The following is an 18105-nucleotide window of genomic DNA, read 5'->3' as shown; positions in this document are numbered from 1 at the left end:
GAGTCTAGCAACCGCCTTTGCTATTACACCAGGGGAGAAACACAGTAACTCCATTGTTTGCAGCGCTGATGAAAGAACTATAGACTTTATTATATGACCTCATAGAACTATTTCCTTACCCCCCACTTCTATTTCAATATGTATTTACCTGACAGTCTGTGCATTGATTTCTTACCCAGAGGTTCTACATTCTCAGTCACCTCTGGGGCAAAATGAAAAATGTCTATGTTTTATGTCCCTCACATTAGGCAGCTAATTATATATTTGTACCTTAATTTCCTTCCCTTCCCCCATCTCCAGGGGCAAACTCCATATGCACCACTTAGACCTTTTCTCCTTAGTCATTGGAGAAACAATAGAGTTGTTGGGAAATGGTAGGAGCTTGGCCACTGCTTATCAGGGGGCTTTCTGTTCATTTAGATCCTTTTCTTCCTAGATCCCTCCTTCCCTGTTTAGCTCTCTGTGGGGGGGATGAATCTGAAATGCACCTTAGAAGCATCTCTGTTGGGTTCTGCTTCCTCTGCAGCAATGTGGAGCTATATGCAGTTGTAAGGCAAGTGACAAACTCCCCACATCCATGTTGCAGGTGACACTGGTTCCTTCCTAGGAGGGACTGCAGGTCATCTGCACCACCTGACATCAGTTGCATGGCGTTACCACAAGGACAGATGGCTGCTGCGTGGAGCAGCATCCATGTGGCAGGCGAGTGTGACTCTTCCATAGGCACCGTAGTGAAGGTTATCCCTGAGGGTCTCTCCAGCCCCTTCCTGGCAATCTTGTCAAGTTATCGCTGAACTGCCTTTGAGATCATTCCTTCAGGTAAGAAGGTGGCAAACGGAGCTCAGCGATGCTTTGTCGCAACCAAGAGGTACAGGTACAGCCTTGAGTGATATCCATATCGTGCAGTATGTGGCACAAAGTCCTAAACTAGCTTCTAGATCTGGAAACAGTGTAGACACATCTAAGTGGCAATACAAGCAGTTAGTTAGCTGGGACGTGAACCTAATTAGCCCCAGTGGAGTGTTACACAGACACAGTCGCAGCACTTAGCTGACCCTGACCTGTACCACTATGCTGTGCCAGTTAGACCTACCCCTAGGCTGGGAACCAGCTTGGGATATTGCATTCTTATTCTTATTTGAGTTGAGGCATTAAATTTCTTTTTAAGTACTCAAGTTTGACAATGAAAATACGTCAGCTGAGTATCTGCAAATTTTTAGATTCAGCCTGTGCAGGTAGATGGATTTATATGCATGATTTAAAGTAAAGCATGTGCAGAAAGATGAAGTTTATACGGTTGCTTTGTAGAAATGGATGTAATATTGATGTTGACTTTACTGGTAGAAGTTTAAGGATGTCATGATGCATGAGTGGTGGTGCAAAGCAGAGCCCTGAGTGCATTGGGAGGTCATTTTTAACTTGAATTTATTTCCGCAATATCAGACATAGATCATTGTGCACTGTGCACAATCATCCTTGCTTTTCATCTGAGTCAATGAGAGTGGTTAAAGAAAATTTAAAATGAAACAAAATTGTAACTTGATTAAAAGCAGATAGTAAATTAGGCCAAAATAATCCTTAAAATTGCATTTTAGCTTTAAACCGAAAGTTTGATGATCCGACTGCATGACTGAAGGGACAGGGTAGCAGACGGTGACATAAACGATGTAGCTATATTTGCTCCTAAGATGAACAAGGGTTTTTTAAAGTTGTGTGATTTAGGCTTCAGAGTTAACACTCCATTGACCAAACAACAAATTTCCCACCTCCCAGAGCTTTTTCAAACTATAGATGGTGGTATTACATCAATTATGTCTGGTCATGCATCAAATTTTTCGAGCCAAAATTAAGGCTGGTAATACTTACTTGAAATGAAAGCTTGGATTGTTTCACAGAACACAAACAACCTAATTAGGGAAGGATATAGAAGTAAATCTATATTTTGTTTTGAATGTCTGGTTTTGAGGTGTTTGAAAATGGAATTCATCCATGTTAACTTTACATAAAGAATTCTTTCATGCAGTCTGCAGAGAAAAAAGGCTCGGTTTCATGAACTTCAGCAGGCGCAGGACAGAGTTTGGCAAATAGTTTGCTCTACACAGATGGAACAAACTTAAAGTCTGCACTGAGGGGAATGGCTCATTAAATTACGATCCACAATGATGAGGGCAATACATAAACACCGGGTGCAAAAAGACAAAAAAAACCCCTTCATTAACTATTGGACTTCAGATTGCATAGTTATTTTCTTCTACGGTAATTGTATACAGTAGAATGGTGTGAGAAATAGCAGCTTCACCTGAGAGAGGTTTGCACCTCCAGTCTTCAGCGTGCGGATCGTGCTGCAGATACACCAGTGCTAAACGTCACACACAGCCCAACCGAAGCCAGATGGGATTACTCGCATACCCAGGTTAGCTACACATGAAAGCAAAACACACTCAGACAAGTAGCGCGTCGCTGTGCTGTGAGGCTACAGCCATGCTTTACCGTCACATTTCCATCTGCCCACGATCCAGCTACCGACTTAAATTTTTAGTAGCAAAGGCCCTAGAGACATACCGCAGCTCACCCTCAGCAAAGGGGAGCTCTGTTTCCAGGTGGCACACGCTGGGTATCCTTACAAACGGTGTTATGAATATCGGCATACTTCCAATGTCAAGTTAATTCTTCAGTGTCTGAATTTGCTTTTAAAATAAAACGAAAGGTACGGAGGTGAAAAGGTTTCTCTGCTCTAGTTTGGCAAAACTAACCTTCTTTTCACAGCATTACCAAACAAGGCAAACACTGAATCAGCCTTTGATTTTAGTAGATGTTTAAGCACGATTCAGCAATTGTGTTTGAATGCCTTCCTTAACACTTTTAAATTGACTGGACTGTTTTGTTTGTCTTTTCCTTTTCTTCACCTTTTTTGCAGTGTTTAAAATCGGGGACAAGGTTTTACGCTACTTTGGATAGGCTTCTAAACCATGTTATCTAACTGCTCCCATGTTATGACACTTGTGATTTTACATTTTCAAAAATAATTCAGCATCCAGAGAGCTGAGCTCTCATGGAAATCTGGCTGCCTCACCTGCAGCTGGGGAGTGTTGAAGGCTCAGTGCTTCGATCTGTTGAGCATCCTGGTTTGCAACTTCATTGCGTTCCCCTCTTTTGACACCCCAGTTTTGTCAAGAAAAGCCTTTAAAAGAGAAAGACTTAGAGAAGGACGCATAAGCAGCAAAGAAGATACAGGAGAGACTCCAGAACCATTTCAAAAGTGGCCATTTTCTCATGCGTTCGGTTTGTTCCCCACCTTTTTCCTTTCTTTCTAAGGAGTCTCCATTTTACTGGCCCCTGCTGATTACTAGACCAGAGTTAATTCAAGCAGAGTCACCAGAAGTCTTTTACTGGATACCAGTGAGTGCAGTCAGGAGGTCTGTGGATGAGCAGGGTGAATGGGTACTCGCTGCTCTCATTTCTCCTGCGCTTGTGTGGTTTAACTTCGGTAGGCAAAGTGGGGCAGCTTCTCCTCCCCCCTCGGCTGGAAGCATGTTTCTTTTTCAATGAGCATTCAGAAAGCTGTTCCGGGGAATGGAGGTTGGGTGGGAGTGAAGTAAGTTTTCCAGGCATTCATAAAAATGCATGTGGGACAAATTTACCCGCTTCCTTTTCTTTACAATTTGACAGGGAGGATTTTCAAAAATATCTTGTGGGAAGTAAGAGAATATAGACTATTTAAAGCCAATAGTACTTGTGTCCCTAAGTCACTTAGAAACGCCTAAGAAATCTCCACCTAATAATCTAAATAATACTCAGCATGTAAATATTACGTTTTCTAAAACTATGTTTTTCAATGTGCTTTGTAATCTAGATCCTTAGATAATTTTTTCTCTCTCTCATTAACTTTTAGATTCTTTTATGTGGTTTTATGCTTCTCCAAATAGCATCTTATGCTGTCTGAAATACTTGCTAAGGGCCAAATTCTGCCTTTCAGTGCATACGGCTTGAATTGAAATCCTGAATAATACACAAACCTACTAGGAAAAAAAAGGTGATTGTCTATTTCAGTAAATGTCTGATTACACTTAAAACAGTGTGTATGTATTATTTTGACCCCTCATGCACTGTGAGGAACAGAGGTTTGAAAGTAGCATTTCAATTTTTTATAGAAACAGTATTCAGCAGGGATATTGCAATGTGAAGATTAGGTCTCACCTCCTTGTAAGAAATACATTTGAGACCAAAATTAAGTGAGTTGCCAGGGCCACCCACTCAGTTAGTGGTGAAGCCAGGTTTAGAACTCAGTTCCCATATATATTTTTTCCCCAATGAACTTAGTTAACCCAGTAGTGAGAACGAGGAGAAAAAATAATTCGAAACCATGTGAAACTATCTGTAATTACTGCGCCGCAGGAGAAATTCCATTTAATGTCTGCTTTGTCATTCCTGAATCTCAAGATGTTTTTTCTCCTTCATTTTCCATTGTGCAAACAGACATTTTGTACTCCTACTGGAAACCAGACATCTTATCCAAATCATGCAACATTTTAATAGAAAATTAAAATAGACAAAAGAATGCTGTTGGTAACAAATCAATGGATCTTACAGAGGACAGTTGCCAAACAAGAATAGCAAAAAGGAGGAAGCTTGTGGGAGCAGCTGTAACCAACAACGTTAGATCCTAAATCCTGTGAAAGTCCCATGTAATTTGACAGGGAATTATGGCCCAAATCAGTGTCATCTTAGTGCATATACGGTTCTGCATAATGGTGCAGTTGTGTGATGGGGCATTTCTAAGCTAATGATGAGAACCAGGAGCCCCGCTCCTTACTCAGGGCCTCACCCAAAATCTGTAGGAGTGGATGGAAATCGGTGTTAACGTGGTTAAATTGGGTCCCTCTAGAAAGCACATGCCTCATAAGTATAGTGTAGTTTAGTCAATGTCTTGGCACCTTTGCATAGCTGTCCACTCTTCATTTCCTCTCTTTTTCTTGTCTTTCCCCTCCCAACTTTTTCCCTTTTCTCCTCTCTCAGTACTTAACCTTCAGGTTTCTGTTTAGTAAACCTACCAAAGTAGAATCAATAGCCTGGTGCTTAATCACACTTTTTGCTGCTCAAAATGTCAGGTTTGGGTTTGTTTGGAGAAGGGCTTCCGCATGTCTTTCATTTTTTAGCTCTGTGCAGGATGTTCTGTACCGGTCAAATCCATTAAGAATGAAAGCTTTTGCTGTGGCTGATTGTTCTAATCTCTGTTGTTGTATATATGGTATAAATACAAAATTTCAGCTGTTGGTTCAGAATATCAAGAGAAAAGATCTGTCCCGGTACTTTTAAATTTTTTCATCCTTTCTTCCTACATGAAATCAGTAAGGAACAGTTTTCTAATCTGCTGAGGTAGCTAGGGCATAGTCTAACTACCTGTAAGTAGATGTGAAAGGAGTGAGTTTAAGCATTCTCTTACCGCAGAGAAAATGGTAAATAAAACACAGAATGGTAACGGGCAGTTGTGAGTACTATGTAGAAATGAAATCCTTGCTGCTTTTTTGGTAAAATAGACAAAGCAAGAGACCGTAGCTCAGTGCGTCAGCTCCAGCTAAGAGCCTGTCAAGGAACTATTTCTTCTCTCGAGTAGTAAAATTCATATGTTTTAGAAACTTGTTTGTGTAACAGGTTTGAAGAGGGGAGGAAACCAGAACAGCATGTGGAGAGTCGAGTGCATATATTCCTGTGCAAAGGAGTACATGAAGGTGGCTCCTGACTGATCTCTTGATCCTTGGACAAAACTGAGGAGAAAGTCTAACAAATGCATCGTTTTGCAGTAAATTAGATCAGATTTCCGCATCTCCGCACTCAGTCTGTGAGCTGACAGTTCAGTAAAATGTTCCCTTGTAAGGTTCGCCCTCTTAGGAAAAGGGGCAATAATTCATCATTAGAATTTCAGAGTCCAGGTGTAGATGAAAACTGATGGAGCCTCCAGCGAGGCAGGGAAAGTGCACAGAAGAAGAAAATTTTATCTGAAGCCTAATTCCCTGGTTACAGCAGAGAATAATTAAGATAATATTGCTTCAAGAGTTCTTTAATGATTAAAAATCACATATGCAGAATCCATAAATTGGAGGGCAACAAATTGGAAGGATACAGCGTCGGAGATCTGTTTTGTGCACGTTGTAGTGGGAAGCACACCGGTGGCACAACAGCAGCCTGGGCAGCCACAGGAGACCAGGCCCATTCCAAGGACTTTGTTTAGATGCAACAAATCATTTGTCTGTTATTAACCCAGAGCTTGTAATTATGCAGATTGCCATAGATTTTCCTGGGCATGGAAGTGAGATTGAGGGTTGTTCACACTATAGCAGGCAGCTCAGGGCTGGCCATGCATTACTGAACTTGCCACATTTATCATGTTGACTGATGGCAGCAGAAGCAGGTCTCAGGTCCCAGTGGTTAATGTAGTGGGTAATTAACTGTCATTTGCCTAGTAATAGGCTGATGATCAATGGTTTGTGTGGAAACAAATTCTAATCAGGTAGCTGATAAATGCTCAGGGAGCGAGAGCAATTGAAATTGGGGGAAACTATGTCCAGAATTTCAAAATGGCATTGTGGGGTTTTTATTATTATTATTGATGGGAGAAAACTATGTTCTTCATATAAACAGCTTTATCCAAAATTAACAATAGCTAATATAAATCTCACATGTTTGTTTTGTATGTGGTGGGGAAGAACTAACAGCGAGGAAGGCCTCCTTCCCTTTACGTAATTGAAAAATTTTAATATATCTGGTGCTTAGCTGAAGCAGCTTCTGTGGGGGTCTCTTATTTCAGGACTGTGGAAACCTGCACATAGTGGACTCTGGTGCAGTAAATCTCCATCCCTCGCAGGGCTGAATGACAATCCCAAATTGTTTCACTGCTCTGCAACACGCAAACTGCGATTCTAGCTGTAATGGATTTCCACTTTCTCACGCACACAGACACACCCCTGCAAAGAGGACGTGGCCGAGGAAGGTGACACCTTAGGTGCCTGCCCCTCGCACCCTCTCCAGCAAGGGGCCTGAGCTGCGTCTCAAGTATTCAGTTGTTGCACCTAAACTACCTAAGCATTGAGGTGCTGTCTGATCCCTCCACACTGAGCTCGGAGGCAGTGGGACTGTTCTCATGTTTGTGTTCAAACGTTGCTGTTGTAGAGCCTTGAAGTCTGACTTTCCTTTTACTGTAACCATATGGAATAACAATACTCTGTACCTACAGTCTTTACTCAGTACCTTTTGCAGCCTGATCTGCTTTCCTCGTACATCTAAACTACCATCATCTTCCACACAGATGTGAAGAACAGAGCTGGGCCTTTGGTCGGTGGGTTTAGTCTTTTCTAATGCAAAGCCAGCCAACGACTGTGGAAGGCAACGAAGTCTTGTGTCCTTAGAGATGGGGAATGAAAGTCTGAGTGAGATTTAGATAACCTCAGCGAAACCCATGCATGGTGGAGATAGAACTGGAACAGAATGTTTTACAAAGGGGATATTTATAATTTGTTTAAATAATCTATAATTTTAGTAATCAGACTTAACAGAACTGGAGGTTGGCTTGAGTCATTCTAACAAGAGCTGATGATGGTGGCTCTGTCCCAGCACTTCTCCCAGTGATCACGGTAACCAGCGTCTCAGACAGGAGAAAAAGGGTCGCAACTTTAAAAAAAACCAGACATGTATTATGTACGCAGCACACCTTAAGTAGAAGCAGAAGGTAAAAGGATTTGGAAGTAAGTAGGCTTGTTGGTAACCCATGAAATTCAGTAAAATGGAGGGTTGTGATTAAAAAACTGCGTTCATTTTTATGTTACCAAACTGAATTTTCTACAGAGCACCTTTGAATTCATTAGTTTAGAACTGCTTTTAATTTGGTGTTTCCCTTGAGAGCCATTATATTTTTCTGCTGTCAGCCTGATGTTGAGGGAAAAAAGAAAACTGGCAGATGTGGCGTTTTCATCTAGTGTGCTTCATAGTTAAAAACAGCATTAACTGCTATGCACAAGCAGAGCATTACTTTTAATAATCCATCACAACTATTAGGTATTTAAAATAAACTTAGTTTCAAAGATTGCTGCCATGTAGAGCTAACGTATTTTTTCTTGTTCATTATAATCCTTCTATGTTACAAAAGGATGCATATGTGTGGGTTGTTTTTTTTTTTTGGTAATACACCCACTTGAAAAGTATTGAAAAATCTTGAACAAAGAGAATTTTAAAAAAAATTTATATAGATGTCTGGCAAAAACAGCATTTCATATTGTTCTTACAGTATTTTATACTTCTACTCCTGATGTGACTATATATAGTTTACAGCCTCATTTACTTTAATGTGCTACCTGAATAACATAATCATAGCAATAACTACGGTATAGGGTTGTAAGGTGCATGAACCGCTAATGCTTTCTGACGATTTAAATGACTCGTTCATAAAATGTTCTTTTAATAATAGTGGTAAAGCTTTTAGCACTAGATGTCAAAAAAGCGAAGAACATTGGCTTTTTCAAGTGTTATTTCTTTTCTAGCTAAAGTGTGTTTTAATAATAAATAGCACCAAAAGCCAAGGTTATGTGGCTCTCGTCTGTACGGCAGGATCCAAGCAGAAGACTCTTCCCGCGTATGCAAACAGCTTGACCTCTGCCTGCGCAGTTATGTAACATCCCTAATGTGTTTACTATTCCTTTGTTTAGTTTAACAAGACGTTTCTTTTATCAAGAAAGGTCAGTATAACCTGCAGAAAAAAATAACTTCACAATAGGTGCAATATTAGTCTGTCACTGTTTCATAAAGCTCTCTCTGGCAAAAAGAACTATGCCTTTGTATTGTAAATTGGGCAGACTTGTACCGCCAAAGACCAGCCTTTCCAAAGGGAGGTGTGCTGGGAAATCAGTCAAAGGCCAGGCAACTGCTGGGGAAAAAAGAAAAAAAAAAAGATAAAAAAAAGGAAGTGTGGTTTTCTTTTCAGTTAAGCATCTTCAGGAATATCTTTCTTTTTGTATCTCCAGGTTATTTGGCGTTACAGGAAACTGTGCTGCCTGCAGTAAGCTCATACCTGCTTTTGAGATGGTGATGAGAGCAAAGGACAATGTTTATCACCTGGACTGTTTTGCATGTCAACTTTGTAATCAGAGGTAAGAGAATTTCTTGGGTCTGTTCCATAAGCTAAGTGCTAATTTGGCACCGGTGTGGGCACACATTCAAGTGAAGAGGAAACATCTATCAGTAGTGGAAACCCAAGACTGAGAGTAAGACCTGGATACTTTTCCTGGGACGGATACAGAACATCTTTCATGACCTTGGCCAGAAAACTTTTTGTACCTCAAATCCCACATCGGTAAACAAGAATAATGTTAATTCCTCTCCTTCAAAAAGGCTGTCTGTCAAGTGTAATTAATTAATATTTATAAAGGACTTTGAGATCCTTTTCTGCAGAAGAGCATGGCAGTACCATTTGTCATTATTACATTAATTTCACTTTAATTCTTCATTCTTATCACATGTATTTCTTTTAAAGTACATGTTGTTTCTTCCTGCTGCCAGAACATTTAAATTTAAAAGATGTTGTTCCCACCATTTTCTCTGTAGCAGCATTGGACTTCTTATGCCATATTTTTATTTCCATATCCTAAATGTAGGTTATAAAAATCCCAAGGAGCCAAACCTGACACTTTGTTCTGAAGCATCACCCATATGGTACAGTTGCAGAACGAATGTCAAAAATGGTAAAATTTTAACAACTGAATTTTTCAGAGGCGAATACAGCCGAACTTATAGCAACTACATTCAGAGCAGTGGCCAAATCCTGTCAGAGATTTCACCAAGAGCTCTATTTCTGACTCCACGAGAGCTGCTAGCAACTTTGCCTGTGACTTCTATGAGGTCTAGGAAATGAGAAAACCAATTATGTCCGCTCCTTAATTTACCTATTATGTTTTTTCAGTTATTACATGATCCTATTTAGAGTTTTATAGCGTTCATATTTTTTTTCATTTTCAGGTGGGAAGAAACACATGAGATGTACACTTCTAGGGAAGTAACAAAAAATTAGGAAGCTAATAGTCTAACACGCTAAAGTTAGATACAGCTCTAAATAAGCTTTGCTAACTCACCTTGTCCTACAGTGTATTATTTTGTAACGCTGTAGTCATTTAAAAATCAAACCTCCCTAAAGAACCATAAAATGTACAGCTGCTAATAAGTGTAGCACACTACAATTACGCTCTTTAAAAAAAGCCAAATTGACCTTTTTCATCATGTTGCATGGGAAATTAAAATACCAGGCAAGTAATAACCACTGCTTAAACTATATAATAATGCAAGGTAATTATAGGTTCTAATGCTATTTAAAGTCCTATATCAATTTTGTCTTGCCACAGAACTAAGAGGGTGTATTCTGAGTAAGGCAGGCAGAGCTTCCACCAGCACCCACTTAAGTAGGACACACGCACGCTCCTAGGTTTCATTTCTTAAACCCTTCACATCCCTGTTTTTTTCAAACCAGGATTCTAGTATCATTATTAAAGTGCCTAATATATTTCTGTTGTTCGCTTCATTTATTACATGCCATAATGGGGCTGCATATCTTTAGTGTTGGTTATGCACAATTAGCACTTAGTTATTGTCTTGTCACTTCAGCCCATACAAGACAAACTTCTTTAATGTAAGAAGTCAGCTAATCTTCATCAGTCAAGCAAAGCAGACAATGTTTGTTACCCTGAGTGCAAAAGATTTTCATCATAGTTAGCACTCTTGGATCTGAGGAAGCGAACTTTCTTTTTCTCCTCCCCCAAAAGCGAAGATGTTGTGATTATTTTTAATATCCCTCTTTTACCATTACAAGCGTGAACTAATGTACAATTTCACTTTGGGGCTAATATACATCATACTATGCCCTAGGGCCACTGATCCCCCTGGAAAAGTGCTGTTAGGTGCTTCTGAAACAGAGCTTTCCAGGGATATTTAATAATTCTTAGCTTTGTCATTCCTGAGCCTTCAATCTAGTCTCTTATTTGATTTCTACTTTGCATGTAGTTTGGGCAAAGGGTTGCTGAAATAGTCTTACAGGAGTCTTAGGCTGGGAACAAAAGAATTGATTTACCTGAAATCCAGTCTAGTCAAAACAGGGAGCAGTTCCAGAAGTTTCAAAGAATTTCAGAAATTCTCAAAAGTGGCCCTAATCCTGATTATATTGCAATAGCTCTCATGGAGCCTAATAAAACAGACTGCCTGTAGGGTACCTTTCTTCCTCACAATTTGGGGCTAGTGGCACTCTGAAGAATTAATTTTGTTGTTTTTTATAATAAATCCTATTTCATGGATGCTCCAACTTAGCTCTTCTGTGGTTCCTATGACAAAGCATCCCACTAACTACATTCTCTCATTAATAAATAGCTTTAAATCTTTTGTTTTTCATTACTTGTATAACAATAAAAGGTAGAAATGCTAGACGCCTGACCCATCACCAATTTTGGAGGATTTTTTTATATCTGCTGTGAAACCTCTTTTTCTTTTATTTTAAACTGAATAATCTTGTCAGTCACCATGCCGTTAATAATTTCCGTTGCCCTTCTCAGGATCCTTTTTTCTTCCTCTAGTTAAGCTAATCAAAGCCAAACAGCAGATTCTGAGTGAGGATGAGTTTGTAAGATAGCAGTTTAATTTTCTTTCTTTATTCCATGCTGCCCCTTTGTATGCAAAATAATGTTCTTGAGATTTTTTAGATCTGCTCTTCCCTTTCACTCCAGCCACTATCCCTAATGTTGTATTTATATATTGAAGACAATATTTTTATTTACAAATGCATCAGAGATATCCAAAAATCACCAGCGGAGGTAGCAAGGCTCACCAGCTATTGCAAGACATGTATGTTTGACCTTGTTCCCCACCTTCACATTCTCTTCCCCCATTAAATTTTAAATCCTTTGGGTCATTCTTTATACTGATACAAGTACAACATAACTGGACTACTACCAGAGAGTATATAATGCTCTCTGTTCAGTCCCATATTTCAGATTTTCAGTTATCATCTACTATTTAGGCTTTTTCCTAACAGAATCTGTGCAATGTTCATGAGTAGACTAAAATGTTTCTTCAGTTTGCATTACTTTGTCTTTGCCAACACGGAATTTCTTCTGACGTTTTGTGACTGGTTGCGCCTTCCAGTGCCATCTGCCTTCCAAGCTAGCTAATAAGTATATTAACTCGCATCACACCGATCTTTGGGGCAGCCTGTTCTTCGGGCTTGCTATTGCATGGCCCTCATATTCCTGCCCTTTAAATAGTTGATCCTGGCCCAGGTGAGAGGGGCCTGCCCATTTTTGCCTAGTGCTTTTTGTGAAAGATTCAGCGATTTTTCTGCTTTTATGTACAACTTCACTGTTTGCTTTATTATTCTTGAGTATCTATAACTCACCATCCAGCTCAAGCCTCAGTGTGGATGGTAGTTAGACCCCCTTGATTTCAGGGGACTTTTGTTCGGGCCATAAACTCCATCTCTGAACTAACTCATAATGTGCCTGTCCCCTTTTATTGGCCTCCTGAAAGCTAGATTTTCAGAGTCAGAAGAAAAACACAGTCTCACATACTGTATTCTAGGAAGACAGACTGTAGACAGGACTGTAGACATCGACAGGACTGAAAGAGATCTTGTGACCCAGTGAGCCCAGTCCCCTGGTGTCAAATAGGCACTGTCTTGTATTTTCCCTTTCATAAAGCTATTCAGCTCTAGAATCTAATTGCTCCAGCCAGCCAGTTTTTGACATATTTTCCCCATTTTTTCTTGATACTGATGCTTAAAGCTGTAGGGATTTTGTGAATATTAAGCTCTGCTTCTAGCCTAAAGGTTTTAGCATCCCCTTATCTTTCATGTCTCTGTCCAGCTTACTCCTAATTTGAAGTTTTTCCATCTCCTAAATACCCGCAGAGCTTAATGGTGTGAGTGCTCCCCTTTCTTCTCTGTAAACATACTAAACTTCTCCTCAGAAGCACTTCACCTCACATTGGCAGTAGCCCCAATATAGTTGATTTCTGCAGAAAATGTAAAGGGAAAAAAATGGAAACCACTGGAAAAATAAATTTGTAAACAGACACTGCCCTTCACATTTTGTCAGGGTGCATGTGTGAGACTAGCAGAACAGAGTGGAAAATCTTGCGAGTGGGCTCAGCTGTATCTTTGCTTGACACTTTTGAGTACAGCGGTGATCTCAGTCTGCCTTCGGCTTTCCCACTTTCTGGAGTTTCAGTGTCCTTCCTTTCACTCTCTGTCCGCTGCTTTAGCAGCTGGTTCCATACTTATGTGATATTTTCTCTCTGCCGTCTGAAGTCAGCTTGGGGTATGGTTTAAAACCCCCATCTGCTATCACTGAGGGGTGTTTAAATCCGCTGTACTGTCCTTCTATCTGAAACAGCCTTTATTTTAATGGGAACTGAACTGAAAACGGTTACATACTCATTCAATCGCTGTCCTGATGTAGCTGTAAACACTTACCTTCAGTATAAACTGTAAAATGCCCACACAATGCTGCCTTTGTTCTCTGTCAAGTGGGGGGGAGGGAATGCAATGCCAGGGACATCCTTATTTCAAACATCAACATTAGATTTTTGCATGAGTGGTCATTTTATAAATTCTGAAGACCTGAATACTGCTTATTTTCATTGAGTGTCTCTAAATTTAGAATAAAAATTAATACATTTTCCATAGCTGCTTTTAAAAAAATGGTAAATGAAAAGCACACCAAGTTAAGGTTTGTCATTGTAAGTTGAACTAGGATTCTGTGTGTACATATGCTACATCATACTGGTAATACTGTACAAATCCAGGCACAGCTCCCACTTTCCAGCCTTTGATAATAAATGGACATTTTGACAGGACCCTAGAATTAGTAAACCATAGGTGTGGACTGATGAACTGTGATGTAAAAAAGTGGCTTTGTTCTCTTAGTGATGCATATAGATCAACATTAATTTGAGTTATACTGGAAACTCAAAGGAGCTTTAAAAAAAAGAGGAAAGGACGAAGTTACATCACTGAGTGCACAAAGCAGAGTAGAAGGGTGTGGGTGGGGCAAGTCTGAGCTTTCTTTATCCTAAAGGAAATCAATTAAATGCTTCCAGATTTTGTTTCTTTCTACAACAACGAAGATCTGACGTTACCAGAGGAGGCACTTCACACACAGCCATCTTTGTTCACAGCAATATTTCTCTCGCTTTCTTAAGAAGTCTTTGGTACCTTGACGCACGTCCTGCACATCAGAAAAGATGACAGACAGCAGTGAGATCTCCTTAAATATCTGTTCTGAACAATGAAATAGCTATTTCTCAAAATGGAAGTTTTATACTTCTTGTGATTAGTCTAGGCACACCTTCCCCTTCCAAACAAGGTGATAACAGAGGTCATTTTGTAATATAAATAGCCTTCCTTTTGCCATTGTAAAATATGACAGGAGTTCCAGGATGTAGGTTAATTATAATGGTCATTCTACTAATGTCACAGTCGTGTCAAAAGTAGTATTATCAATTTATGGTGGTAAGTCCAATCTGGCATGTTAATGCAGCCTATTGTATATTTTTCCCTTTTCATCTCGCATGCCTATTAAATAAATTGGGTGAGGGTTTTAGGGAAGGCTGAAGACTACCATCTGCCTGCTAGAAGAGTAATAGTCTTGCCTCATTATATACTCCTAACCCAGTGGCATCTCAATATGCTCCTTGACTCCATTTGATATACATGCCCAAATTGTGCCCTGATTTACATCCTATGCCAATTCCATGAAAAAAACCACTTGCTGGAGGTGGAAGGCTAGGCTTGAATTTAGCCTTCCATTTTAAAGCTGGGGCAGGTTTAAATCCTAGAGTGTGCAAAACCAATCTGAAGTAGTTGCAAGATTTAGCTCTGACTTCAGAAGAGGCTAAATCTGCTTTTGAGAGTCAAATAAGGTTGAAAGTGTGGATGGACAGAATTTGTCATATTTCAGCCATCTAATTGCCTGGTCTCATTGTACTTAGGAGCTAGTATGCCACCTTTAAATGTTTTTCACCTAGTGCTTACCTCTTGTCACCTAATGAGTGCTTAATTCACACATTTAATACGCAGGGGCACATGCAAGCCTCACTGTCAGTCTTTGCCAATGTGTTTCGGTCGCTGAACTTGCACAATACAAAAACAGTTGCAGAATTTGGACCATCAGTATCACAAGTAACAGGTTTCCCCCAAGGCACAGAGGATCAGCCCCAGATGAACCCAGAGGGTGTCTTACCATGCAGACAGACCCCCACCCCACAGGTTATCACACAGCCAAGCGTGTCTAGACAGGCCACTGGCAGCCTCTCTGCAAGACAGCTGTACGCTTGGAAGGTAAATGATTTGTGGAACTGTGTATGTTTAAAGCCACTCATGCATAAAGCTGTCAAATGCCATGTAGACATAGGTAGAGCATTTCTGGCTCGACATATTAACATAGCAAAAGCAAAAGGCATTGACACTTTTTATTGGGAAAGGCATCCTGACTCCCTCATGTAGCTGGTGTAGTTTAATTCAAACCATGGCACTTCTCTGAGGGCTGAGAAACAAAATCCTTCAGCCAGGATTTTGATGCAAGCAATATTGCAAGAAATCATATGTGAAAGTATTGCCATGCATGTGAATTGCACTTCAGCAGTGTATTTTTCATTTACTAAATATTTTAAACAAATTAGTCTGCTAAGTTCTGTATTACGCTGGAACACAAAGGAATACGTAGCTGAATAACATTCACAGTTCAGAGTTAGTGCTTTCTGCTGGGTGAGCAGAGGTGGTTGTGTCTCCCACTGGTGCCTGACCCGTGGGGAGAGCCGCCCTGCTGCGCAATAACCCTCTGATGTGGTGGGCATTGCTGGCCGGACGTCTCCCGCTCAGTCCCCATCAGTAATCCTTGGGCTAACAGTAATGGAGTGACTGATTGTCACAATACCTAACTTCCCCTGCTTTAATCCACATTAATCTGTATGTTCCTTTAAGAGAAACTAAGAAGGACTTTTTTTTTTTTTTCTTTTTTTAAATGTGACTTCTTTGGGAAAAATACTTTTACATATATTTGCACTAGTTAAGACTCTTTTACCTAATCTGGTAAGATGCACAAAAGAATTTTTGTCAGCACTGTTGTCAATGGACAAAAATACAAAGGATGGAAACTGGAGAAATGGCCAAAGAGCTTTTTTGCTTCAAGAATTCTGCATTTCAACACACCTACTCAAAATACTTTTGTGTTGTGAGTAGCCTAATATACCAGGATTGGGGTGGGAAGGATATCAGGAACCTGTAAATTCTATAAAAGAGTCTTGACCATAAATAACTTAAAGATTTTGGGATCATTCCATAATCTCTATTTTCAATCATCATCAGCAGCAGGCAGTAATCCTACAGAAAAAAAAGTCCACAAATAAACAAACCAATTTTCCTTTAAGAGCAGAGCTAATTCTTTTCAATCCACTTTTTTATTACACTATTTTCCCTCTATCTATTTAGCTAGCATAAGGATAAATTTCCAAAGCTACCCAGTTGGAAAATAAAAGGGTTCACTCTTTGTCTAGCATTCCAATCTTCACAAATGTAAATCAGTCCAACTGCTACTCATTTAAACCTCCAACTTCACAAAACATTAAAGGACTGCTTTCAATACACAATTTTATCTGCGACAATTCATGAAGATTTCTGCTTGAACATCATTAGAAATTGACTATCTGATAAAGAGAGACCACTATCAGAGGTCAGGCGGGTCAACTTGTGTCATTTACGTAGTTTTACTGGGTCAACTACAGCAGGCACCACTATTTGAAGGTTAAATTGTTACAATTAAATACATATACAGCTATTCCCATAGCTACTCTGTTGTTAAATCTACCGTAAACAACACAAGCATTTATATCTGACCCTAATTGTGTTCAAGATGTCACCATTTAGAAATTATACAAAAAAGGACATTATAATCCGTTACACATTAAACAATACTTTATGTAGTGAGATCCATAATTAGCTGGTAGAAACTGGTTTCATTTATTCACATCAGTGTTAAGGGGTTCCTTTAGGTTACTTTCTTTCATTTTAATTGGAATAATGTGAGCAGTGCCTCCCAATATATTTTATAGCTGGAGAGTTCACTATAAACAAAGGCACGTAACCCTGCCAAGGCAGTCACTAGGGAAACTCTTTTTCTATGCTTTGGCCCTATTCACTTGCTCCCTAAGTATCTTCAAGAAGATTGGCTTTGTCGGGGGGAAGGGTTGAGGGGGGTGCCAGTGAAGAGCCTTCTTACATTCAAGCATACTGCTTAGCTGGGAAATCCTACTTTACTCGGAGTTTGAAGCCAGCCAGCCAGAAGCATTAACGTTACGTGATTTTCCTACTCATCAGAGAAAATCAAATGAAATATCTCAGTAGCGTTTCGTAGCAATCAGAATATTCTGATGCACATAATAGTATAACAAGGTAGGTATACTGAAACCACAAGAGCCGAGTAACTAAATTTATAATCAGCTCCTACAGGAAAAAAAAAAAAAAGTTTCTCTGCATACCTGCCTGTGTGTCTCTAGTTCACACCACAATATATGTAAAGTTGTGTGTATGCTAGAAAAGATTCTCAGAATCACCGGTTTAAATCAATTCTAGTAAAATATCCAACTGGAATATAACAAGAAATTCTTACCGGTACGCCTGCACCAGACAGTTTTAACGTATCTCAGATGAGCTTCCTACTGCATGCGATCACTTTGTTTTTCTTCTGATTTGCATGAAAGCAGGACATTTACTTTTCACTCAACTCAGTAGCCTGGGATATTTATTCTGTTTTATCTGTGTGCTAGTAACCTGATCCAAGACTCCCACAGTCTTTGGTGGGCTTTGAATGAAGTCTTTGGCTGGGGAAGCAAAAGCGCTTGAGTGCACTAGATTTTTGTGGAAAGCACAGGATTAATCCTGATACCAGAGCAATTCCTCTGCTGGGCTTTCACATACATGCACACGTGTCTGCGTGTGCTGTGACAGACAGCAGAGGTGCGAGCCGTGCGGTCGGTACAACAAAATCGTGAACACTTGTTGTACAACCCTTACGTGTAAGATAGTATCAC

The 18105-nt window shown here is 39.8% G+C and overlaps 1 protein-coding gene across 1 annotated transcript in view; it reads left to right on the top strand.

Annotated features, from left to right (window-relative positions):
* The window catches only part of LMO3 (LIM domain only 3), a 57542-nt gene that overhangs the window by 38783 nt on the left and 654 nt on the right, over positions 1 to 18105 (top strand). The window contains exon 4 of the mRNA XM_009278991.2: positions 9012 to 9137. Within this exon, the coding sequence (XP_009277266.1) occupies positions 9012 to 9137 (126 nt within the window). The remainder of the gene's footprint in view (positions 1 to 9011; positions 9138 to 18105) is intronic.

The sequence above is a fragment of the Aptenodytes forsteri genome, unplaced genomic scaffold (genome assembly GCF_000699145.1).
Source record: "Aptenodytes forsteri isolate BGI_AS27 unplaced genomic scaffold, ASM69914v1 Scaffold241, whole genome shotgun sequence".
NCBI classification, from domain to species: domain Eukaryota; kingdom Metazoa; phylum Chordata; class Aves; order Sphenisciformes; family Spheniscidae; genus Aptenodytes; species Aptenodytes forsteri.
This window is presented reverse-complemented; position numbering and strand designations above follow the sequence as displayed.